This window comes from Scyliorhinus torazame, chromosome 14, assembly GCF_047496885.1.
Source record: "Scyliorhinus torazame isolate Kashiwa2021f chromosome 14, sScyTor2.1, whole genome shotgun sequence".
NCBI lineage: Eukaryota > Metazoa > Chordata > Chondrichthyes > Carcharhiniformes > Scyliorhinidae > Scyliorhinus > Scyliorhinus torazame.
In genome coordinates this window covers 52527878-52554794 of record NC_092720.1, presented here as the reverse complement: position 1 = coordinate 52554794, position 26917 = coordinate 52527878, and the positions used below count along the sequence as shown (strand labels likewise).

Below are 26917 nucleotides of genomic sequence, written 5' to 3'. Positions count from 1 at the left end.
GGAATCTCCACTAAATTAAAAAAATTAAGCATTGGTAACTAATTATACATAATTACTTAATTATAATTTAGAGGGGTATCTAAGCCAGAGATCGGAGAGTACTATAATTCGCTTTCACATTTATAGTAGAAATCTAGTGCTCGGAAACAGATAGTTAACAGTAACTTTTTAAAAAAAATTTAACTTTAATTTATTAATTAATTGATGCAATGTCAGTTAGAGGGGTGCAGTGCTCGGACTGTGAGATGTGGCACGTCCGGGAGGCTTCCAGCGTCCCGGGTGGCTTCATCTGCAGAAAGTGCACCCAACTGGAGCTCCTCACAGACCGCATGGTTCGGTTGGAGCAGCAATTGGATGCACTCAGGAGCATGCAGGTGGCGGAAAGCGTCATAGATAGCAGTTATATAAATGTGGTCACACCCAAGGTGCAGGCAGAGAAATGGGTGACCACCAGAAAGGCCAGGCAGACAGTGCAGGAGTCCCCTGTGGTTGTCCCCCTCTCGAACAGGTATACCCCTTTGGATACTGTCGGGGGGATAGCCTATCAGGGGAAAACAGCAGCAGCCAGAGCAGTGGCACCACGGCTGGCTCTGATGTTCAGAAGGGAGGGTCAAAGCGCAGAAGAGCAATAGTAATAGGGGACTCTATAGTTAGGGGCACAGATATGCGCTTCTGTGGACGTGAAAGAGACTCCAGGATGGTATGTTGCCTCCCTGGTGCCAGGGTCCAGGATATCTCCGAACGGGTAGAGGGCATCCTGAAGGGGGAGGGCAAACAGGCAGAGGTCGTTGTACATATTGGTACTAACAACATAGGCAGGAAGGGGCATGAGGTCCTGCAGCAGGAGTTCAGGGAGCTAGGCAGAAAGTTAAAAGACAGGACCTCTAGGGTTGTAATCTCGGGATTACTCCCTGTGCCACGTGCCAGTGAGGCTAGAAATAGGAAGATAGAGCAGCTAAACACATGGCTAAACAGCTGGTGTAGGAGGGAGGGTTTCCGTTATCTGGACCACTGGGAGCTCTTCCGGGGCAGGTGTGACCTATATAAGGACGGGTTGCATCTAAACTGGAGAGGCATAAATATCCTGGCCGCGAGGTTTGCTAGTGTCACACGGGAGGGTTTAAACTAGTCTGGCAGGGGGGTGGGCACGGGAGCAATAGGTCAGAAGGTGAGAGCACTGAGGGAGAACTAGGGAATAGGGACAGTGTGGCTCTGAGGCAGAGCAGACAGGGAGAGGTTGCTGAACACAGCGGGTCTGGTGGCCTGAAGTACATATGTTTTAATGCAAGAAGTATTACGGGTAAGGCAGATGAACTTAGAGCTTGGATTAGTACTTGGAACTATGATGTTGTTGCCATTACAGAGACCTGGTTGAGGGAAGGGCAGGATTGGCAGCTAAACGTTCCAGGATTTAGATGTTTCAGGCGGGATAGAGGGGGATGTAAAAGGGTCGGCGGAGTTGCAATGGAAGGATGCTTTTCAAATTGGAGGGCTGTGACCAGTGGTGTTCCGCAGGGATCAGTGCTGGGATCTTTGCTGTTTGTAGTATATATATATAAATGATTTGGAGGAAAATGTAACTGGTCTGATTAGTAAGTTTGCAGACGACACAAAGGTTAGTGGAATTGCGGATAGCGATCAGGACTGTCAGAGGATACAGCAGGATTTGGATTGTTTGGAGACTTGGGCGGCGAGATGGCAGATGGAGTTTAATCCGGACAAATGTGAGGTAATGCATTTTGGAAGGTCTAATGCAGGTAGGGAATATACAGTGAATGGTAGAACCCTCAAGAGTATTGAAAGTCAGAGAGATCTAGGTGTACAGGTCCACAGGTCACTGAAAGGGGCAACACAGGTGGAGAAGGTACTCAAGAAGGCATACGGCATGCTTGCCTTCATTGGCTGGGGCATAGAGTATAAAAATTGGCAAGTCATGTTGCAGCTGTATAGAACCTTAGTTAGGCCACACTTGGAGTATAGTGTTCAATTCTGGTCGCCACACTACCAGAAGGATGTGGAGGCTTTAAGAGAGGATGAAGAAGAGATTTACCAGAATGTTGCCTGGTATGGAGGGCATTAGCTATGAGGAGCGGTTGAATAAACTCGGTTTGTTCTCACTGGAACGACGGAGGTTGAGGGGCGACCTGATAGAGGTCTACAAAATTATGAGGGGCATAGACAGAGTGGATAGTCAGAGGCTTTTTCCCAGGGTAGAGGGGTCAATTACAAGGGGGCATAGGTTTAGAGGAGATGTACGACGCAAGTTTTTTTTACACAGAGGGTAGTTGGTGCCTGGAACTCGCTACCGGAGGAGGTGGTGGAAGCAGGGACGATAGTGACATTTAAGGGGCATCTTGACAAATACATGAATAGGATGGGAATAGAGGGATACGGACCCAGGAAGTGTAGAAGATTGTAGTTTAGTCAGGCAGCATGGTCGGCACGGGCTTGGAGGGCTGAAGGGCCTGTTCCTGTGCTGTACATTTCTTTGTTCTTAAGTGGGAAAGACAAATGTTACACTTATTAAGGTAACGATTAAGGACCATGTAAAGCTGCCTTCCATTCGGCAATACCCCCTGAAACCCCAAGCTGCCCCGTCTATAGACAAATTAATCCGAGCTGTTGCAACAGGGTATTTGGTCCCTTGCCAATAAGAATGTAACACCCCGATACTTGCTGTGCCTAAACCAGCCAAACCAGACCAGTACCGATTAGTACAAGGTTTAGGTTCAATCAATGCCATCGCACAGCCGTTACAAGCTCTCCTCCCTAATCCTGCCCACATACTGGCTCAAATTCCAGCTCAAGCCCGGGTCTTCGCCATAATTGACCTTCAGCACGCCTTCTTTGCCCTTCCACTCGCATCTGAAAGCCAATATTAGTTTGCCTTCCCTTACAATGGACAGCAGTATACCTGGACCCGACTGCCACAGGGGTTCGTCAACTCACCTACGCTCTTCTCCAGATGTCTGCAGACCCAACTCCCAGGCCTCGACATTGGAGCATGGTTCCACTCTAGTGAAGTATGTAGATGACATATTGGTAGCGAGTCCTGACGAGCCCAGTAACAGGGATGACGTGATCCAGTTATTAAACCACCTATCCTCGTTGGGTTATGTTGTTTCACAATCAAAGGTCCTGGTGGCTCAGACAAAGGTCAAGTTCTTAGGAGTTTTACTTACAGCCACAGAAAGAAGTCTCAAACCCAGTAGGATTGAACCAATATGCCAATTCCCCGCCCCTACCACAGCCAAGGAGGTCCGTCATTGGCTGGGTATGGTGAATTATTGTAGGCAGTCGATACCAAACATCGCTGTCTATATAAAGCTGCTGACGCCTTACACTAGTGAAGGGAGTAATTTTACTCTCACCACCGAGGCACTCGAAGCCTTCCGTTGCCTGAAGCAGGCCTTGTTACAAGCACCGGCCCTCGGTAGGCCCTTGTACGACCGACCGTTCCAGATATACTGTCCTGTTCTGGAAGGATGTTCAACAGCGGTACTCACCCAGCAACATGGGGACAAGCACCGGCCCCAAGCATATTACTCTTCCAAACTTGATCCAGTGGTGTTGGGCCACCCTGTTTGCACCCAGATCTTGGCAGCGATATACAATAGTTTGCAGGCTGCTGCCAATATCACTCTCCAACAGGATATTACGGTGTATCGCTCCCACTCGGTCATCGCACTACTGGGGCAACTGCAGACTCAGCATCTTACAGAAGCTCGTCAGAATAGGTATGAAATATACCACTATCAATCCAGCCTGTTTTCTCAGCGGTCCCCCTGTCCATGAAGACGCACCTGGCCACGGCTGTTTAGCCTTGATTCAGGAAACTACCACAATAAGGGATGATGTGAGTGATATTCCGTTAGAACAACCTGACATGATTATGTATGTTGATGGCAGTGCATTAATAAGCCCCACTGGCCGGAGACTGTCCGGTTCCGCAATCGTGGATCAGGATGGTCTGATCCTGGAAGCGGCTGCTTTTCAGACCCCTTATTCAGCCCAACAAGCCGAACGTTTTGCCCTTACCCGTGCATGTATACTTGGGGTAGATCGTCGGGTAAATATTTACACTGACTCCCGATACGCCTTCGGGGTAGTTCATGACTTCGGACAGCTCTGGAAGAATAGGGGATTCCTTACCTCGGCCGGCTTGGAAATATCCCACCGGGGTTTAGTTAATGACCTACTGCAGGCCCTCCTTATGCCCGCGCAGATTTCCGTCACTAAATGCGCTGCCCATACAAACGGTAAGACCCCAGTTGACGTTGGTAATAAACAAGCAGATTGTGCAGCGCGGACAACCGCGCAAATTCAGCAAGTGATGGTGCTTAAAATGTTACGTCAGACTAAACGATCTGCTATAAATATGTCTGCTTCTGACAAGCAATGCCAACCATCCAAGACGTCATAGGGTTACAGGAGGACGCTCCTGAGAGTGATAAACAAATGTGGAAACGGTTAGGTTGTACATATTATTCGGTTTCCTCTTTATGGACCATGCCAGCACATCAGACTTGTATGTCTGATGTACTGGCTTTATGGGTCATCGAATGTGTACACTTTGCAACTCATTGTGGGGCTCGGGGGACTAGTGATTTGTTGCTGGACACTTGGTGGCTCCCTAAAATGCAGGGGCTGGCCCAGAGTATCAGTAATCGGTGTTTGATTTGGCAGCAAAATAACACCGGCAAAGGTATCCCTTGTGGTATGGGGCAAACCCCGTTGCCCAATGGTCCCTTTGAGATGCTCCAAATGGATTACATCGAGTTAGAAAGGTGTCAATGTTATAAATATGTTTTGGTCATTGTGGATGTGTTCAGCAGATGGGTTGAGGCGTATGCGACTACCGATAATAAAGCTGCTACTGTGGTTCAAGTTCTGATGCGGGAAATCATTCCCCGGTACGGTATACCAGCTCAGTTAAGTTCTGATAACGGGCCTCATTTTATTGGACAGATTAACAAGGAGTTCTGCTCCCAGTTGGGCATACGCCAGCAGTTACACTGTGCGTACAGACCGCAGGCGGCCAGGTTGGTTGAGAGACACAATCAGACCCTCAAAACTAAATTGGGTAAATTAAGAGCAGACACGGGACTGACATGGCTTAAGTTGCTCCCCGTTGCCCTCTTCCAGCTGCGGGTTACACCTGCGGGACCGGCCCAGCTCTCTCCTGCCGAGATCCTTTATGGCAAGCCCCTTAGAACTCCCTGGAGCCTGCATGTTCCCAGACTGGTTCAGTTTCACCATATGACTGAAGAAATGACCACCTATGTTCTAGCCCTCACTAAGGTCCTCAAAGAGCTCCATGGCCAGGTCCGCGCGGCTCACCAGCCAGCGCCCCCATTACCTAGCTCACTTTCAGTGCAGCCCGGTAGTTATGTCATGGTCAAAAATTGGACTCGGAAAGGTTCGGAGCCACGATGGGAGGGGCCCTTCCAAGTTCTCCTTACCACCCCCACGGCAGTTAAAGTGGAGGGGCGGAGTGCTTGGGTCCGCCTCCACCACCATAAATTGGATCCACCTCTACCACTGTAAAAAGGTCGGTTACTAACCTGCCTCCCTTCCCCAGTGCTGTTTTACAGGTGTGAAGCACGATGGGGTGGCATCGCACCGCCTGTGAGATCTTCGGCCTCACCTCGCTTGGAGTGACATCGGCGACAGACATGGAAAAGGGAAATATCATCTACATCTGTAACCCTAACCAAACTACAAGGACATTTAGTTTATGCAGAGGTGATGTTCTTTGCTGCCCCCATATACGAGGGCATGGTATCGACTCATGGAAGGTCATCAGGTTAACGGACAATGCAGGACTCATGAAGCAATTGCACCGGTCCCGGCGATGGGAAGGGAACATTACATGGACATTGCCTTGTTTTTGGAGTACATGTAAATTTGATTTTGGATGTGTTAAGATTGGTGCCATAAAGGTAAAATCAGACCGTCAGGAGAGGGTAGGAAGAGGTTGTGAGAGAGAGGGAGGGGGACTAGAGAGAGGACGGGGCGTGTAAGGAGGGGAGTACAACTACAACGTGGGTTATCAGGAGATACACTTAATTCATTTAGGGCCCAGACTGAGGAAAACCCGGGTAGTATGAATCTCTTCTACCAGATTTACCATCGCTTGTATGGCCAGGGACAGGTTGTCTGCTACCCGAACCCCGCAGCTCTGTCTAGGTTATTTTCTGTTTCACCGCTTTGGGACACTCCCCAAACGGTGGTTCATTGTCAGCGTTCCGAGCCACCGCCCGAGCAAGTCACTCTTCCTTACGATCTGGGTTCAGCACCACCGGCTATTTGCCTTCCCGTACCTCGGGATAATTCCCACTCACAGTATGATAGGCTGCAACGGTGGAGGGCGTACATACCTAGCCACTTCACTCCCAATGGACTCCCAGTCGTACGAGAATTGTTTCAGCAGTGATGGGTATGGCTGTTTGCTGGTAGAGGTGGAAACGAATATAACATGTCTATTCCCCACCTGTACGGACAGGAGGTGTCATATCAGTCACACGTCTGGCCAATGCGTTTGTTACAACACCACCTGCGTTCCATTGAACGCTGGCCTCCAGCTCCTTTGTGGCTGGGCGAATGTCTCTCATATCACTGTTGGGACTAGGGCTTTCCGCATTGCTGGGAGGCCCGAATGGGCGTTCCAAAGCTGGATAAACTGGGCTACTGGGGGATCCCTACGCAACTGATATACTGATTGTGATGCTAGCCTGTACACGGAGCAAGGATACTACTTTTTTTTTTAAATGGCACAGCGACCAATGTTTTGTCACCCCCATTTCCCTGCCAAATTGCTATCGGGACTCTAGTCCCTACTAGTCCCCTGCCCCTCGGCATGGATGCTGCATAATCAGTTAGCATGCCGGGCAGTCTCAACTGAATTCTGCGAGAACTGGAAAAAATCTCGGGTTCTCGCACCCAACCGGAGCCACTCAGCCGGATGGAGAATTCTGAGCGTCTTGACACTGGGAGGTGTGGGGGGGTTCCTTGGCGGTCAGCGATAGGAATTATTTTATTTGTGGCCTTACCATCCTGGGAAACGAAACCTTGGGAGCCCTCGGGGCAATAACCAAGGATTTGTCTCAGCTGCGGTTGTTTGCAATGCAGAACCAGTATGCTCTTGACTATCTTCTGGCCAGTGAGGGTGGGGTATGCACCATAGTGCAGGGCAACTGTATCACGGGAGTTCAAGACCTAACCGCTAACATCACTAAATTTATGGATCGCATACAGGATCACCTGGATGGAATGCAGGATCCTGGCTCTTGGGGTAACTGGGGATTTGGAGGTTGGAAGGACTGGTTGATAAATATGGCCATGTATTTAGCAGTGGCACTCGGCTGCATCTTTCTGGGCCTGGCCATCCTTAAATGCGTGATGGGTAGAATGCGGGGTGCACTAGAACAGATAGACGCCCCCTAGAATCTTGGCTGTTAGGATCCACAAGGGTGCAACAACAGGAATTGGAAATGCAGCAACGAATCTTATTAGATGAGGGGCCGTAGCTACGGATTGAATAGATAGGTTATCATGAAATGATAAAAGGAGGGAATGACGAATGTGATATAAAATAGTTAGGTTAAATATATTAGTTACAGTAATGTAGATGTAGGCCGGTCTAATTCTAGGGAGTTCACAGACAAAGGATTTCAGAGAGCATGGCAAGGAAGGGGGAGGGGTGTCTGGTAGAGGAGGAGAAGAAAAGGATGCTGGGTAACAAGAGGCCAGGGGAAGGAATGAGAAGTGAGCCAATTAGGATGTGTGGCCAGGTCAGGAGGGGTATAGGATGACCTATGGGAATCGTTTATGTGAAACTTGATGCCATTTGAATGTATTTGTAGAGATTCCTTTGTCTCCAATAGCACTCGATTCTGGAGACCCAGCAGGCTGCTTGTGTTCTGGGTTTTTGTGAAGCGAGTCAGACTTGCAAGTCGGGTAAAAATAAATAATACTATGCCTACAAATCCATCGAGTTTTATTGAGGCCAGATTGACGGGTAAAGAATTCAACATTTGTCACAGTCAGTTAAGATAACGGTGCTAAGATAACGGTGCTCCCAAGGTTTTTGTTCCTGTTCCAGTGCCTCCCCATTCTTATCCAGAAGGCCTTCTTTAGGCGGGTCAACAGGAGCATAACGGGGTTTGTGTGGGCACAAGGGACTCCGAGGGTGAGAAGGGTGTTCCTGGAGCGGAGTAGGGATGAGGGGGGGCGGCTGGCACTGCCCAACCTCTGTGGGTACTACTGGGCCGCCAATGTGGCAATGGTGCACAAGTGGGTGATGGAGGGGGAGGGGGCTGCATGGAAGAGGCTGGAGACGGTGTCTTGAGAGGGTACGAGTCTGGGGGCGCTGGTAACGGCGCCGCTGCCGCTCCCTCCAATGAGGTATACCATTAGCCTGGTGGTGGCGGCTACCCCCAAAATCTGGGGGCAGTGGAGGCGGCACAGGGGGGAAGTGGGGGCCTCGGTGTGGACCCCAATACGGGGGAACCACCGGTTTGTCCCAGGGAGAATAAATGGGAGGGTTTTTGGGGTGGCACAGGGCAGGGAGAAGGTTGGGGGACCTGTTTGTGGATGGGAAGTTCGCGAGCCTGGGTGAGCTGGAGGAGCAGTATGAGCTCCCCCCAGAGAACACCTTTAGGTATCTACAGGTAAGGGCGTTTGCCAGGCGGCAAGTGGTGGAATTCCCGCTGCTGCCACGCACGGTACAGGACAGGGTGCTCTCGGGGGGGTGGGGGGGTTGGAGAGGGGAAGATCTCGGCAACTTACCAGGTGATGCAGGAGGAGGAGGAGGCCTCGGTGGTGGAGTTGAAAGGTAAGTGGGAGGGGGAGTTGGGGGAGGAGATCGAGGAGGGGACTGTAGCCACCCGAGTTGGCCACTTCCCGACTTAAAATGGAGAACCGCAAAGGCTGAAGGGAAATTCAGCCAACACAGGCAAAGACTAGCAAATACAGAAATCATGTGTATTGGAACCTGTAAGAAACCAGACAGCACTAATACCAGCAGCCACCTGCATAGTAATATAGCAGCCATCTACATAGTAATGTGCGATTCCCAGGCACAATGGCAACAGTTAAGGTAAACAAAGCCAAGCCAGACCCCTCGGCGCCAGCAGGAGCCAAGACAAAGGAAGGCCAACGGACACCTAGGGACCGCCAGCGATCAGGGAGCTGCTCCAGCATTGGAGAAATCGATCCAAGTGATCGGAAAGTAGTCCAATCACTTGGAACCAGGTACGGGGTCCGCCCCGAAGGGCGGGAAGCCCCTGGGGACTATAAAGTAAAGCCCCCAAGTTCAAATCGTCCCTTCTTTGGCAGGGTCACTCGGCAACTTGAACCAACGCTTGACAGTGACCTGTCTTGTTGCCACCAAGCAAGTAAGTCTCAAGTCAACGCTTGCTACGAGATAGGCGCTCCTAGCTACCAGTCCATACCAGCTTTCAATCCTGCAGACTCAGGACCTGAACGAAAGGCCATTTGTTCCCCTGACCTGGTGGACCAGTCCGAAGCTAAGTATAGGCCTTTTAGTGATAGGAATAGCCTAGAAAGTAGAGTTTATGCATAGTGATTTACTGTGTATAATAAATGTGTTTTGATTTGAATCTTACTAATTGGTGTGTTGAGTTATTGATCATTACTTGAACTTGAACCTCGTGGCGGTATCATAAAGATACCTGGAGACTCTAGAGCAAAGGTTAAACAAACAGAGCAAATTATGATTTAAGAGCCAACCAAAAGTTAGCAACAGGACGGGGACAGATGCCCTTGGGAGGGTGAACTTTTCCTCTTCGTGCGCGAGGCTCAGCCTCATACAGTTTAAGGTACTGCACAGGACACACATGACCGGAACAAGGATGAGCCGTTTTTTGGGGGGTGAGGACAGGTGTGTTAGGTGCTCAGGGAGACCGGCAAACCACACCCATATGGTCTGGGCGTGCCCAGCGCTGGAGGAGTTTTAGAAGGGCGTAGCAAGGACGGTGTCAAGGGTGGTAGGATCCAGGGTCAAACCGGGCTGGGGGCTCGCAATATTTGGGGTTGCAGGGGAGCCAGGAGTGCAGGAGGCGAAAGAGGCCGGTATTCTGGCCTTTGCGTCCCTGGTGGCCCGGCGAAGGATTCTTCTTCAGTGGAAGGATGCGAGGCCCCCAAGCGTGGAATCCTGGATCAACGATATGGCGGGATTTATTAAATTGGAGAGGGTGAAATTTGCCTTAAACGGTGCAAGGGTTTTTCAGGCGATGGCAACCGTTCTTGGACTTCCTGGCAGAATGGTAGACAATGGTCAGCAGCAACAGGAACCCTGGGGGGGGGGGGTTCTATTTTATTTTTGTTTGTCTGCACTGGGGGATCGGAGGGGGTGCATATATTTGCTATGTGTTAATTTGGGGTGTTAATTTATTATTTATGTATCGGGGAAGGGGGGCACGGGGGTTGTTTTATTTTGTTTTGTATTTAATTCTATTGGGTTCCTTTTTCATTTTGTTGTTGATATTTTGTGAAAACTTCAATAAAAATTATTTTTAAAATTAAAAAAATGAGTTACATTCCTGTCCAAAATCCAGATCTCAACTCTGGGATTGTGAAGTATCATTCTGCAGCTGGTAGAATGGATGTTTTTTCCTAATGACTGTTAAAACTATTCCTCCCTCCTGCTATGCCACTCATGTCCAGAGCCCACGCACACAGTAAGGTTCAGGAGAGGGAAGTAGCAAGCAGTCTCACTTAAGAAAACAAAACATTGGTAATAACAGCCCCAGCGCTCCATTTTGGACCTGGATCTTGAATGGGAAAGCATGTTCAGCAGAGGGAAGCAGTGCAAGGGTGGATTGGGCACAGAAAAAGCAGCGAGTCAGAGGGTTGAGCACGGCTAGAGGCTGTAAATCTGAGGGGTCAAGGAGCAAGAGGATCTATAACAACCAGGTGGATCATGGAGCAGGCAGGTCAGGAAACAGGGTCGGCAGTGAACAGGAGGCACGACAAGTAGCTTTGTCGGGCGGCACAGTGGTTAGCACTGTTGCTTCACAGCGCCAGGGTCCCAGGTTCGATTCCCTGCTTGGGTCACTGTCTGTGCGGAGTCTACATGTTCTCCCTGTGTCTGCGTGGGTTTCCTCCAGGTGCTCCCACAAGTCCCTAAAGACGTGCTGCTAGGTAATTTTAACATTCTGAATTCTCCCTCTGTGTATCCGAACAGGCGTCGGAATGTGGCGACATGGGGCTTTTCACAGTAACTTCATTGAAGTGTTAATGTAAGCCTACTTGTGACAATAAAGATTATTATAGAAAATTAATTTTACTTATTTTAAAAGTTATTTCACTCACCAAAATATGAATTTACCAACATACAATAATTACAGGATACAATGTTTTAATCATTTTTTCTGATAAGGAAAGTCCATAAGACATAGGAGCAGAATTAGGCCACTTGGCCCATCGAGTCTGTTCCGCCATTCAATCATGGCTGATATTTTCGCATCCCCATTCTCCTGCCTTCTCCCCATAACCCCTGATCCCCTTATTAATCAAGGTCCTACTGCACCCAACTGTTAATTCCTATAGGAGCTTACGTTTCACTTAACATTGTGCTTTTCAGGAACTCAACCACAACTTTAAGTGAGGACGTATTATAGCCCATTCTGAGTGTGCATTCAAAAGTATGGGACAGCAGAACCAGCTGTAAATTAAATGTTTTGGTTTTATCTCCTTTTAAAATAAACCAAGTAGAAGCATTTTGGACTTCAAAGACTTGCAACGAAGACCAAAGGCAGGATTCCCAATTTGCAAACAACACCACCACTGCTACACAATCAAATTCTCTGATCTCACCATATAGCTGCTATACATAGTGACTTTTATAAATGTTTATATTCAACTCCACAAAAGACACCTTTGTATCTGCCCATTCATAATCACAATTTGAGTTAAGTAACTTGAAAATATCAGCCCAAGCAAAATGTAAAGATTTTAAATCTCACTTCTCTTGATCCAGAGAAGCATCATTTTACCTTATTTTCTGTCATGGCATCATAAAACTGCAAATCTATTCTCAGATGAGAAAATTACCTCTTTTCTTCTTTTAACAGCTTACGCAATTTCTCTGCACTTGACACCTCGATTGTTTTCTCTTCTTCTCTAGATTGCTTTTCTTTCTTTTCAAGTGATTTCTTTTATACCCAGTCATCATGAAATTGCGGCAGAAATTTGATTTAGTTTTCAGTCAGCAACACCATTGATCACATTTATATCCAGAAAACCGTGTCACATTACCAGTTTTAAAAGATTAAAGGTTTGTCATATTAAAAATAATCATACATATTATATATATTGTATTAGAATTGTAGAATTCAGATATATTTTGTCAACAATTGGGGAACACAAAGTGGCAATGAGAAAACACATTAAATTCAATGAGGGGTTATAGGGGAGTAAAGAAAAATTTAATTAGAAGGAAAGACACAATCAGGAACAAATTATGGGTAAGGAGTTAGCAGTCACACATGAGGACGTTTAACATTATACATTAAAAAAAGCAAGGGATAGCATATCAAAATGTTGTAATCAAAACAGGAACATACATGGGTGACCAATATGGCAATCCAAGGAAAATGGAAATTATAAAACACAAGGTTTTCAAATCACAAAAATAGGAAAGCAAGGGAATGATTGAATATTCACAAATTTAATAATGATCAATTCAAATAAAGGTTTTGTACAATTTACCAAAATATATTTTTTGTTAAAACAAACCCGCCAAAGTCACCGTACATCACCAGTTGTTCCCCAATGACCAAAGTACAAACCAGGATTGTGCAGCAGAATCCAGTTCAGATCAGGTGTGGTATGTAATGAATTTCAGCAGCCAAGGCCCCAGAAAGAAAATGCACACAAAAACAAAACAAGGAAAAAAAAATCAGTAATGCAAGAAAATATTCTCAAAATGTTAACAGCTCAGAGAAATTAAATTTAAAGACTTGTTAAGTTTCTCCTGCCATTACTTTTAGCAGAAATTTTGCCAATATCACAAAATATAGAAATTGGTTTTGTGCTTCCACAAACTTAATTAAAATTAAAGAAATTTCATGCGCAGTATTAAAAGTAACATTCCCGAGTGAGGAAGGCATGCAAGTGCAGCAATAAAGGGCTTCGTAATAGTTGAGCAGTTGGAAGCATACAAGTCTTCAAATATTATTCTGAATAACAACCTGTAAATCTGGTTAAAAGGGTGCTTCTGACTGGATAGTAGAGGATTGGAAAGTTTTCTAAAGTCTTCAAAGCCTTTTATTGGCTTTTAAAGGGATAGCCTATTAAGATGTTGTGGGAGATTAAACATATAAACATCTCACGCACATTACTAGTGCTTTGACAGATGTGAAGTTTACCTGCAGAGATTTAAAGTGGAAATGCCACATAAAGTGAGATCTCCGTTTTATAAACCTGGTAAGTTTAATCTTCAAATAACTTCTGATTTAAAAAAAATTTCAATAGCTCTTCAGATGCATTTAATACGAAAACATCTAAAACTTGTCAACTTCAAGACACTATGAAACATACATTGTTGCAAAGTTAAGCCTTTCCAAACACGGACAAAATGATCACATTGATTACATTCCTCCTGTCAAAATAGACTGTTTTTCCTGAATTACTTTTAGTTCTCCTGCTCCATACTAAAGAGCGTACAGGCACTTGGAGGCCTTGAATTTGAGCCAACTACCAGGGGTTCTCAAATTTTCCCTCCCTCAGTGAAACAGCTACCCACATTTATCTTTTTTTAAATAAATTTAGTGGACCCAATTCATTTCTTCCAATTAAGGGGCAATTTAGCGTGGCTAATCCACCTACCCTGCACATCTTTGGGTTGTGTGGGGCGAAATCCATGCAAACACGGGGAAAATGTGCGAACTCCACACGGACAGTGACCCAGAGCTGGGATCGAAACTGGGACCTCGGCACAGTGAGGCAGCAATGCTAACCACTGCGCCACCGTGCTGCCCAGCTACCCACATTTATCAAGATCAGGTATGCCACTCTCTCCCCAAATTGATAATTGAATCACAAATAAAAAGGGTTTGCAGTGACACTTGCAGGCTATAAAATAAACAATGAAACTACAGGACAAAATTTCTATCCTGGAGAGTAGGTCCAGTCACATCTCCAGCTGAGTTGCAAATTATATTATGAAATATTATTTTGCAGCCTCTTTTTGGGGGGAGGGGGTGGTGGTAAACACAAAATAGTTCCGACAGTATTAATGTCATAATCAGCACCTACTCAATTTTGCAGAAGATCTTGAGTATGTCTTATGTTGTAAAAGTCTAAACAACACAAGACAAAAACAATTTTAGATTTTCGATAGCAAGAAAAAGTGCTAATCTTTGTAGTAAACTAATTTCAACTTCTTTTCCAGAAGTTTATTGTTAAGAACAAGATTAGGTCAGAGTTTGCTCATCATCAACCCAATTTCAGCTGAATCACACACAAAAAAAATCCCCATGGGATTGAATATCAAATAGCATTTAAAGGAAGGAAAGTAGAAGATATTCATTCCTGACTAAATAGCAGCAATTTAATGAAAAATTAGTTTGGTTTGTAACCATGGATATTGCTGATTCAGAGTAGGGAAAGGCACAATTTTGAACAGGAAACCCAAAACAGAGAAGCTCAGAGAGAACAGATCTGAAGCAAACTTTTTAAATTGATAAGTTTGATATTTGGATCGCAATGGAAGGACGAAGTTCCAAAAGGTTCCAAGACAAATATTGGTTTTAGTAGCAAGGTAAAAGTATCTAACAAAGATCAAGAAAATCAACTGGGGTCGGAAAGGAACAGTCATTTTCAATAACATGCTGAAATAATGCTCCTCTCCACACAAACAGTAAAAAAAAAATGACTTCTCTCCAAAATGAGGCACGCCTATTTTTTTTTATGGACTGCATCTTTCAACAAACTTGAATGCAGTCTCCACATTTCGACGTCGCTGAGTTCGATGATTGAGGTCTTGCACACGAGTTGATGACACAACATCGCTTCCAAAAAAATTCTAATCAGCGCTCGTCAGGAAGAACTGTTAAGTTCAAAACTGATCATGTAATATTGCATTCCTTTACTACTTAGTGAAAACTCCACCAGTCCATATTGGGATGCATCAATACACAAGCACATCACACATAAATGTGTAATTTCTTCCAGTTAATAATGGTGAAATATCCTGTCGATCTCGGAGTGAGGCACATATCAAACAGCAGTAAAATTGTAAGCATAATACTGAACCCAGTAAATCACCTGCATGTGTTTTCTTAATTTCTGTAAAGCTTCCTCTGCCTCACTGAAAGTCTCATCGAGCTTCAATGCTTTCTTATAGCAATTCTCAGCATTTGCCAACTTTTCTTCTTCCTCTAACCTGATAAAAGATTTTTAAGAGCCATCAGAAAGTGATCACATTCAAATCCTTCCTTGAATACAGAAATTAGTAGAATACAGAATACCAACTTAGTAACAGCGAGCAAGGCAAAACCTTTAAAACAGAGGTTTCAACCTGCAAAGAAAGACACCATAGCAAATTAAACTTCATTCTGTTCCTATACGGAACCATTGCACAGATCCTGAAATTTTTTGGGTTGTTTTGGAGGTCTTTGGGATAACTAATGCCACAATTCCCAAGTGTTGATTTACATACGTTTGGTGTAGTATATTGCACATTCTGAAAATTTTGCAACATTGCCCTTTTTGCTGGGGATGTGTAGATAAAGTTAGTTCAATAAAGGTTGCCTGCAGTCATTCCACATGGTGAGTTTTTCCTCAGTACAACATACACAACAGAAAATTGTGATGAGGTTTGAATGCAATTTCTTTTATACTTCATTTGAAAAATTAAGGATTGAAGAACATTATGACACATTTTTGGAACTCCTAAAGTTGATCGAGGAAGTTTGAGCAATTTGAAAGATTACTTCAACAAGTTGTGCACATGGAGCACAGTCATGATGACCAACAGTCCTGGATTTTCCAGGACGATCCCAAAATTCAGCTTTTCATTCTGCGTCCCAGGTCAGGACTTCCCGGGATGCTATTAGTCCTGGATATCTGGGGCGTCATTCTCCGACCCCCCGCCGGGTCGGAGAATGGCCGTTGGCCGCCGTGAATCCCGCCCCCGCCGAAGTCTCCGCTCCCGGAGATTGGGCGGGGGCGGGAATCCGGCCGCGCCGGTTGGCGGGACCCCCCGCTGGATTCTCCGGCCCAGTTGGGCCGAAGTCCCGCCCAGGAATTGCCTGTCCCGCTGACGTAAATCAAACCTGGTATTTACCGGCGGGACCAGGCGGCGTGGGGGGGGGGGGGGCGCGGGGCAATCTGACCCCGGGGGTGCCCCCACGGTGGCCTGGCCCGCGATCGGGGCCCACCGATCCGCGGGCGGGCCTGTGCCGTGGGGGCACTCTTACCCTTCCGCCTCCGCTACGGCCTCCACCATGGCGGAGGCGGAAGAGACTCTCCCCACTGCGCATGCGCGGGAAACTGACAGCGGCCGCTGGCACTCCCGCGCATGCGCTGGGAAACTGACAGCGGCCGCTGACGCTCCCGCGCATGCGCCGCATTTCCGCGCCAGCTGGCGGGGAAACAAACGCCATTTCCGCCAGCTGGCGGGGCGGAAATCCCTCCGGCGTCGGCCTAGCCCCTCAATGTTTGGGCTAGGTCGCCAAAGGTGCAGAGCCTTCTGCACCTTTGGGCCGGCGCGATGCCCGTCTGATTGGCGGCGGCTTTGGCGCCACTCGGCGGACATCCCGCCGTTGGGGGAGAATTTCGCCCCTGGTGTCTCGGCAGGCTGTACTTTTCCTGCATGGTTAAGTGTCCGTTATTTTATTTTTTTTAATAAACAATTTTAATGAGATATTTTTGGCATTACAAACAGCAACAGTATAAAAAAAACAATGGACAAAGAAAATGTTGCTGGCCAAGGTGTTGGCCTCCAGGATTGAAGATTGTGTGCTGGAGGTGATTATGAAGGACCAAACCGGATTTGTCAAGAGTAGGCAGTTGGTAGCCAAGATAAGGCGGCTGCTTAATGTGATTATGATGCCCCCGGAGAGGAGCGAAGTTGAGGTAGTTGTGGCCATGGACGCGGAGAAGGCGTTTGACCGGGTAAAGTGGGACTATGGGAGGTGCTGGGACGGTTTGGGTTTGGTAGGGGCTTTATCAACTGGGTCAGCCTGTCGTACCAGGCCCCGGCAGCCAGTGCAAGGACGAATAAGACAACCGCGGACTATTGTTGGCTACACCGGTGGACAAGACAGGGATGTCCCCTGTCCCCACTGCTGTTTGCGTTAGCCATAGAGCCGCTGGCAATTGCTCTGAGAGCTTCTAGGGGGCTGGAAAGGGCTGGTTAGGGGGGTGGAGCATAGGGTATCACTGTATGCGGATGACTTACTCCTAAATGTTGCAGATCCAGGGCAGGGATGAAAGAGATTATGGCGATTCGGCCAGATTTCAGGGTACAAATTGAATATGACAAAGAGGGAGATGTTTGTAGTCCAGGCAAGAGGTCAGGAGGGCCAGCTGGGGGAGTTACCATTCAGGTTAGTGGGAGACAATTTTAGATATCTGGGCATACAAGTGGCACGCGACTGGGGCCGGTTACACAAGTTGAACTTGTCCCGGCTGGTTGAGCAGATGAGGGGCGAGTTTCGGAGATGGGATGCGCTCTCGCTGTCACTGGCGGGTAGGGTGCAGTCGGTTAAGATGACGATATTGCGACTTCCGGGTGCGGTGATGACCAGCTAAGTCGCACGTTTCGGCAGCTCCCGTTGGAACGGACTTTTGGGCTCTTGATAAGAGCCCCAACGGCAATTTTAAACGGCCAAAATCACTGTGCGGTGAAATAGAAGGGAATCCCCCCCGGATACTGATGGAAAAAGGAGAGGATAGCGGCAGGATTGCAGTGGATCCTTCGGAGCAGCGGCAAGGAAGGGAAGCTCGAAGCAAGATGGCGTCGGAAGGTGGCCGTTCGATATGGCGCCCGGAGCAACAAGAGTTCTTGCGGCGCTGTGTGGAAGAGCTGAAGAAGGAGGTGTTGGCCCCGATGCTACAGGCGATTGAAGGGCTAAAGGAGGCGCAGAGGACCCAGGAGCTGGAGCTTCGGGTCGTGAAGGCAAAGGCTGCTGAAAATGAAGATGAAATTCAGGGCCTGGTGGTGAAGACAGAGACGCAGCACAAGAGGTGTGTGGAGAGGTTGGAAGCCCTGGAGAATAATTCAAGGAGGAAAAATCTAAGAGTCTTAGGTCTTCCCGAGGGCAAAGAGGGGGCGGACGTCGGGGCATTTGTGAGCACGATGCTTCACTCGCTAATGGGATCGGAGACCCCGACGGGCCCTTTGGAGGTGGAGGGAGCTTATCGAGTTATGGCGCGAAGACCAAGGGCAGGAGAAATACCTCGAGCCATAGTGGTGAGGTTTCACCGCTATAATGACAGAGATATGGTCCGAAGATGGGCGAAGAAAATTCGGAGCTGCAGATGGGAGAACGCGGTGATCCGCGTTTACCAGGATTGGAGTGCGGAGGTGGCAAGAAGGAGGGCAAGTTTCAATCGGGCTAAGGCGGTGCTTCACAAAAAGGTGAAATTTGGAATGCTGCAACCGGCAAGACTGTGGGTCACATACCAAGGGAAGCACCACTACTTTGAGACGGCAGAAGAGGCGTGGACATTCATAGTGGACGAGAAGCTGGAATAGTCTGGCGAGAGAAAGAGCTTCTGGGACAAAGTGGTGGGGTGACTATGTGGGACGAGGAAGGGGGGGGGGGGATGATTTTTCAATTGTTAACTCTTTAATCCTGTAAATTTTCTCTCTTTCCCCTCGTTTGGGGGGGGGGGGGGGGGGGGGGGATGGCAGGAACAGGGACGCACGAAGGTGGGGGCCTCGCACAGTGAGAGGCCGAGGGCAAACGGGGAAGCCGAGGTCAGCCAGAGTTCGCTGACTTCTGGGAGCAACATGGGGGGTGTAATTACGCTAGAGGGGGATCTAGCGGAGGGGGGGTTGGGGAGGGAGCTAACTGGGTTGCTGCTGCTAAGGGGAAGGGGAGCTGTTAGGGGGCAGGGTGGTCGAGGCGGGAGGGCAACGTCGGTGGGATATACGGGCACGTGGGAACCGGGTGAGGAGCTGGGGTAAAAAAGGGGATGGCTAGTCGACAAGGGGGGGGGGGGGGGGGGGTAAAGAGCCCCCCAACCCGGTTGATCACGTGGAACGTGAGAAGGCTGAATGAGCCGATTAAAAGGGCGCGGGTACTCGCACACCTAAAGAAATTAAAGGCAGATGTGGTTATGTTGCAGGAGACGCACCTGAAATTGACAGATCAGGTCAGACTACGTAAAGGATGGGTGGGACAGGTGTTTCATTCGGGTTTGGATGTGAAGAATAGGGGGGCAGCTATTCTAGTGGGGAAACGGGTACTGTTTGAGGCAAAGACCATAGTGGCGGATAGTGGGGGTAGATACGTGATGGTGAGTGGCAGACTGCAAGGGGAGGCGGTGGTTCTGGTGAACGTGTACGCCCCGAACTGGGATGATGCAAACTTCATGAGGCTTATGTTGGGGCGTATCCCAGACCTGGAGGCGGGAAAGTTGGTAATGAGGGGAGATTTCAATACAGTGCTTGATCCAGGGCTGGACCGGTCGAGGTCCAGGACCGGTCGAAGGCGCTTAAGGACGTCATGGAGCAGATGGGAGGAGTAGACCCTTGGAGATTTATCAGACCTAGGAGTAAGGAGTTCTCATTCTTCTCCCATGTTCGCAAGGTATATTCACGGATAGACTTTTTTGTCCTGGGAAGGGCACTGATTCCGAAGGTGACAGGGACGGAGTACACGGCCATAGCCATCTCGGACCACGCTCCACACTGGGTAGATCTGGAGGTAGGAGAGGAAAAGGAACAGCACCCACTCTGGAGAATGGATATGGGCCTGTTGGCGGATGAGGGGATATGTTTAAGGGTGAGGGGGTGTATCGAAAGGTACTTGGAGTTTAATGACAATGGAGAGGTTCAGGTGGGAGTGGTCTGGGAGGCGTTGAAGGCGATGGTCAGAGGGGAACTGATATCCATAAGGGCACACAAAGGGAAGCAAGAGAGTAAAGAAAGGGAGCGATTGCTGAGAGAACTTCTGAGGGTGGACAGGCAATATGCAGAGGCACCGGGGGAGGGACTGTACAGGGAAAGACAAAGGTTACATGTGGAATTTGACCTGCTGACCACGGGTAAGGCAGAGGCACAGTGGAGGAGGGCACAGGGAGTGCAGTATGAATATGGAGAGAAGGCGAGTCGGTTACTGGCCCAACAATTGAGGAAGAGGGGAGCGGCGAGGGAGATAGGTGGGGTGAGGGATGAGGAGGGAGAGATGGAACGGGGAGCGGAGAGAGTGAATGGGGTGTTTGAGACATTCTATGAGAGGTTGTATAAGGCTCAGCCCCCGGAAGGGAAGGAGGGAATGATGCATTTCCTGGATCAGCTGAAATTCCCGAAGGTGGAGGAGCAGGAGAGGGCGGGACTGGGAGCACAGATTGATGTGGAGGAGGTGGTAAAGGGGATTGGGAGCATGCAGGCGGGGAAGGCCCCGGGACCGGATGGGTTCCCGGTGAAATTTTATAGGAAATAGAGGATTGTGTCCCGGGGGTGGTCCATGAGGATCAAACTGGGTTCGTTAAGGAGAGACAGCTGAACACGAACATACGGAGGCTGCTAGGGGTGATGATGATGCCCCCACCAGAGGGGGAGGCGGAGATAGTGGTGGCGATGGATGCCGAGAAAGCATTTGACAGGGACGAGTGGGACTACCTGTGGGAAGTGTTGAGGAGATTTGGTTTCGGTGAAGGGTTCATTGGATGGGTACAGCTGCTATATAGGGCCCCGGTGGCAAATGTGATCACGAACAGGCAGAGGTCTGACTACTACCGTCTTTATAGAGGGACGAGGCAGGGGTGTCCCCTGTCTCCGTTACTGTTTGCATCAGTAATTGAGCCCCTGGCCATAGCACTGAGGGGCTCCAGGAAGTGGAGGGGAGTACTCAGGGGAGGAGAAGAACACCGGGTATCATTGTATGCAGATGATTTATTGCTCTATGTTGCGGACCCGGTGGAGGGGATGCCTGAGATAATGCAGACGCTCGGGGAGGTTGGGGAATTCTCGGGGTACAAATTGAACATGGGGGAGAGTGAGTTGTTTGTGGTACATCCGGGGGAACAGAGTAGGGGAATAGAGGATTTACCGCTGAGGAGGGTAGCAAGGGATTTCCGGTACTTGGGGATCCAGATAGCCAGGAGTTGGGGAACCTTACATAGGCTTAATTTAACACGATTGGTGGAACAGATGGAGGAGGATTTTAAGAGATGGGACATGGTGCCCCTGTCACTGGTGGGGAGGGTGCAGGCGGTCAAAATGGTAGTCCTCCCGAGATTCCTTTTTGTGTTTCAGTGCCTCCCGGTGATGGTCACGAAGGCTTTTTTCAAGAAGATCGAGAAAAGCGTTATGAGTTTTGTGTGGGCTGGGAAGACCCCGAGAGTGAGGAGGGGGTTCTTGCAGCGTAGCAGGGAGAGGGGGGGACTGGCACTACCGAGCTTAAGTGAGTACTATTGGGCCGCCAATGTCCCAATGGTGTGTAAGTGGATGGGAGAAGGGGAGGGAGCGGCGTGGAAGAGATTGGAGATGGCGTCCTGCAAAGGAACCAGCCTACAAGCACTGGTGACAGCACCGCTGCCGTTCTCCCCGAAGAAATACACCACAAGTCCAGTGGTGGTGGCAACACTGAAAATTTGGGGGCAGTGGAGACGGCATAGGGGAATGACGAGAGCCTCGGTGCGGTCCCCGATAAGAAATAATCATAGGTTTGTCCCGGGGAGAATAGATGGGGGATTTGGAGCATGGCAGAGAGCTGGGATTGTGCAACTGAGGGATCTGTTCCTGGACGGTCGTTTGCGAGTCTGGGAGCGTGACGGAAAAATATGGGTTGCCCCAAGGGAATGAATTTCGATACATGCAACTGAGGGCTTTTGCGAGGCAACAGGTGAGGGAATTCCCGCAGCTCCCGACGCAGGAGATTCAGGATAGAGTGATCTCAGGGACATGGGTGGGGGATGGTAGGGTGTCAGATATATACAGGGAAATGAGAGACGAGGGGGAGAACATGGTGGATGAGCTGAAGGGAAAATGGGAAGAAGAGCTGGGGGAAGAGATTAAAGAGGGGCTGTGGGCAGATGCCCTACGTAGGGTAAACTCGTCGTCCTCGTGCGCCAGGCCAAGCCCGATACAATTCAAGGTTCTACATAGGGCGCATATGACTGGAGCAAGGCTCAGTAAATTTTTCGGGGTAGAGGATAGGTGTGGGAGATGCTCGAGAAGCCCAGCAAACCACACCCACATGTTTTGGTCATGCCCGGCACTGCAGGGGTTCTGGGTGGGGGTGGCAAAGGTGCTTTCAAAAGTGGTGGGGGTCCGGGTCGAGCCTGGCTGGGGGCTGGCTATATTCGGGGTTGCAGAAGAGCCGAGAGTGCAGGAGGCGAGAGAGGCTGATGTTTTGGCCTTTGCGTCCCTAGTAGCCCGGCGAAGGATACTGCTTATGTGAAAGGAAGCCAAGCCTCCGGGCGTGGAGACCTGGATAAATGACATGGCAGGGTTTATAAAACTGGAACGGATAAAGTTTGCACTAAGGGGTTCGGCTCAGGGGTTCACCAGGCGGTGGCAACCGTTCATTAACTACCTCGCAGAACGATAAAGGAAATGGGAAGGTAACAGCAGCAACCCAGAGGGGGGGGGGGGGGGGGTTCAGGTGGATCCTCAGGGGTGTTTTTGTAAAGATATTGGTACTTGGTTACGTATATTGAATTGCTGATTTTATTATTTGGGAGAGCTATTATTTTTGTTATGGCAGTTGCCATTTAAGTTTATATATTATTCATTTATTTGTTAAAATACGGTCACGGTTATTTATATTGTTTTGCTGTTGTAAAAAGGGGAAAAACCTTTGTACAGTTTTGTATGGCCGAAAAAGTTGAATAAAATACATTTTTTTTTTTTAAATGACGATATTGCCGAGATTTTCATTTCTGTTCCAATGCCTCCCGATTTTCATCCCGCGGTCCTTTTTTAAGAGGATGAACAAAATTATTTTGGGCGGGTACATACCCACTGGTGAAAAAAGTGATGCTCGAGAGGAATCGGTTGGGTGGGGGGGCTTGCGCTGTCAAATTTTAGTAATTATTACTGGTCGGCCAATATTGCGATGATAAGTGGGTAGTGGGGACGGGGGCGGCTTGGGAGTGAATGGAGGCAGCCTCATGCAGGAGCAGCAGCTTGGGGGCGCTGATAATGGCACCGTTGCCGTTCCCGCCGGCGAGATATTTTACCAGTCCCTTGGTGGTGGCGGCCCGGAGGATCTGGGGTCAGTGGAGGAGGTGCGTTGGTGCAGTGGGTGCATCAGTTTGGTCCCCAATATGTGACAACCAACGGTTCGCTCCTGGGAGTCTAGATGGGGATTTCGGGTATGGCAAAGGGCGGGAATTGAGAAGATGGGGTCCTGTTTCTGGAAGGGAGCTTCCCCAGCTTGAGGACGCTGGAGGAGAAGTTCGGGTTGGCAGCAGGGAATGATTTTAGATATCTTCAGGTGCGGGACTTTCTGCGCAGGCAGGCATCATCCTTCCCACTCCTGCCACTAAGGATTCAAGATAGGGTAGTGTCTAGGGAATGGGTGGGGGAGGGGAGTGTCTCGGCCATCTACAAAAGAATTAATGGGGCGGAGACGCATATAGAAGAGCTGAAGCGTAAGTGGGAAAAGGAACTGGGGGGTGAGATGGAGGACAGCCTATGGGCGGAGGCGCTGAGCAGCGTCCATGCGACCGCTACATGCGCAAGGCTCAGCTTAATCCAATTTAAGGTGGTGCACCGGACACACATGACAGCGGCCCGGATCAGTAGATTTTTTGGGGTGGAACACAAGTGTGTCAGGTGTGCGGGTGGACCAGCGAACCATGTCCACATGTTCTGGGCATGCCCAAAAATGAGGGGATACTGGCAAGGGTTCGCAGATGTCATGTCCAGGGTATTGTGACGTCATGGGAGGTCCACTGGATTTCAGCAAGATCCATGTCACGACAGCCAGGTTCACAGAGTCAGAAATTTCATGCTCCTGCGTCCAGTCAAACTATCATGCTTGCGGGAAAGTTGGTCATATCCAGATAGCTAGCAAGAGTCCAGGTTGTTGCAGTAAAACTCCAGGTCACAGCCATGCAGCAGGTCCAGGTAGGTCGGGAGCTGGTTCATGTGTCTGGAAATCCTCAAATATGCATGGTAGATGTGGAAACAGAACTTGATATTATCGAGCAGGAAGATCAAGAGATGCACTGAGTCAGTGAGCAAGAAAAACAGCATATAGAAGACGAGTGCAACGCACAACATTTAGTTTAGTCGCTTGGTGGGACAGAACTTCAGTATTGATGCTGTAGCTGCTCATCTTGTACTCATCAGGACAGGTGCAAGAATGCCAAATTTCAGAGGGGGCACCAAGTGAAAAGAGTGCTGAGTGGTTGGGAAGTTGACTCTGGTTGATCAAGGGGTTGCCATGGAAAATGTATCAGGAAACTATTGTCCCCCAAGCTTCTGCTTAATTCAAAAGGTCTCGATGCCTAGACATGTACCTTTTGCCTGTGACAGACCGGCCCTTGTGTATAAATATATCTAGCTTCGAGTAAATGCAAATGAACCACATTACGTGCCCGGCTGATTTTAAATCTGCTGTTAGTGTCATTCTTAGCACATTTAGGATTGCTCAGCAAGCGCGGCTGAGTTTGAGAATCACACTGAGTTTTGCAAGCACAGGCTGGTTGAGTGCAGTCAATACTCTGCCAATTGTGACCCGTCCTCGACAGGCAAAAGAAACGTGTCCAGGCATCGCACCTTTTTTGAATTAAACAAAACCCTAGAAGACAACAGCTCCCCAATGCATTCTCCTTCGCAACACCTCAAACAGAGTCAACAATTAGTGGCCCTTACTCGAAGAATAAACTGTTACGCCCTTTGTCTTACTTTTTCATCTACATTTGATTTCCTTCTTTTCTTCCCTTCTTAATTATTACTTCAAAGCAAAAAAATCTGACACAACCTTGAACAAAAATGGTAACCATTGGATTGTTCAACACATTGGGCATGATTCTCTTGCCATGCTGCGCTCAAGTGAGAGCACAACACAGCCAGAGAATCCCAGGAGACCTCCACCAGGCCTCCGCGCCTCGTGGGATTCACCCAAGTCCCGCGCGATATCGGAGTCAGATCTCCATCCAAAAGGAACGGAACCAAATGACACACTCAGAAGTAGGTGGTAAATCTACTTACAACCTACCTGCCCGGGATCCACCAGCCTCCCTCGTTTCTCTGGCCTCCCGAGGGAGGCTGCAGCCGGCCGTGGGTCAGTGATGGTCCACAAATATGGACCAGGCTGAACGTGCCGTCAGAGTTCCCTGGGTGGTCAGGGTAAGTTCAGGGTGGTCCCCTGAAACAGCACCTTGGCACTGCCATGGTGCCCAGGTGGCACTGCCAAGTCAGCAGGAGCACTGGCTGGATGTTAGTGCAAGGGTGCCCAGGTGCCAGGTTGCCACTGTTCAGGGCCGAGGGGGGGGGGGGGCTCCCCATGAAATGAGGGTGCAGGGGGTCTTTGGAGGGTGGGAGTGTGCAGGGCAGGTACGTAGGAGCCTCCCGTAGGTTGGGGGGGGGGGGGGTGTCCTTACTTGAGTGGTGTGGGGTAGTGCCCATTTGTGTGGGGGGTGACATTGACTATGGGTGGGGGATGCTCACTTAGAGATCGAGGCACCCTTCCAAAATGGCGGGCCGATCTCACAGTTCAGCTCTCAGTGCTCAAGTGCAGGCTAAACCGATGAGAAACTCCCCAGGGCCCCCAAAAATTACTAAGTATCATTGAATAGCGGTGGGGAACTCGCCGACAGAGCCAGCGGGAAACTCCCTGAAAAACCCGCCAAAACTGGAGATATTTTTCTGGAGAATTGTGCCCTTTATATCATGAAAAATATAGATGAATGGCAAGATACCAAGGAGTATGTAATTGCATGTTATAACTTTCTTTACGGCATACATAATCATGGGAAAGAAGGTAATTCACAAATAGAGTAGCATAGAACAGATCTGATGAATGATTCCATTGTTTTCATTTCCAGGATTAAACAACCAACAAATGGTTGTGAGGAAATTAGTCCCATTTGCTAATTATTCAAATCATAACTTTCTTGACCATGCCACAAACTGAATGCTCAAATTTTAAAGTTTTCTGGTGCCAACTTCTACCATTATAAATTCATCCACCAACAGTCATAATAGAAACTGCTAATGCAAATTTGTTTCACCGATTACACCCTCCAACCATGATGGTACCGTAATCCCCATTTTTAATATATATATCACACACACACACACACACACACACACACACACACATACACACACACACACACACGTCCAAACTAATTAGGCAGAAAAGCACCAATGCTGGAAAAAATTCTACTTTTCTGTCTATCAAACTGGCTGAACCGTTGCTGCTTAACTAAGAAAATTATAAAATCGCTGTACTTTATAAAATAGCTGTACTTTATAAAATAGAAGTACAGAATGAATGACATTAAATGGAAAGTAATTACATGCCTGTGCTATAGTCAAATTAACTCACCCTGTCCTCAAACACCCTTCATGGAGAGGCTGTTTAGCACAGGGCTAAATCGCTGGCTTTGAAAGCAGACCAAGGCAGGCCAGCAGCATGGTTCAATTCCCGTACCAGCCTCCCCGTACAGGCGCCGGAATGTGGTGACTGGGGGCTTTTCACAGTAACTTCATTTGAAGCCTACTTGTGACAATAAGCGATTTTCACTTCATTTC

General features: G+C 48.5%; 1 protein-coding gene across 6 annotated transcripts in view; it reads right to left on the bottom strand.

Annotated features, from left to right (window-relative positions):
- Positions 1-26917, bottom strand: part of ttc14 (tetratricopeptide repeat domain 14) — a 91760-nt gene that overhangs the window by 12616 nt on the left and 52227 nt on the right. The window contains exons 10-12 of one of the 6 annotated variants that reach the window (XM_072474198.1): positions 15295-15412; positions 12079-12179; positions 2975-3138 (exon numbers count right to left, since the gene is read on the bottom strand). In XM_072474198.1, coding sequence (XP_072330299.1) covers positions 3114-3138; positions 12079-12179; positions 15295-15412 — 244 coding nt within the window. In that variant the 3' untranslated portion in view covers positions 2975-3113. Of the gene's footprint in view, positions 1-2974; positions 3139-12078; positions 12180-12674; positions 14328-15294; positions 15413-26917 lie in introns of those variants that run through there. The other 5 variants (XM_072474200.1, XM_072474197.1, XM_072474199.1 and 2 more) reach the window with 5 other exon arrangements.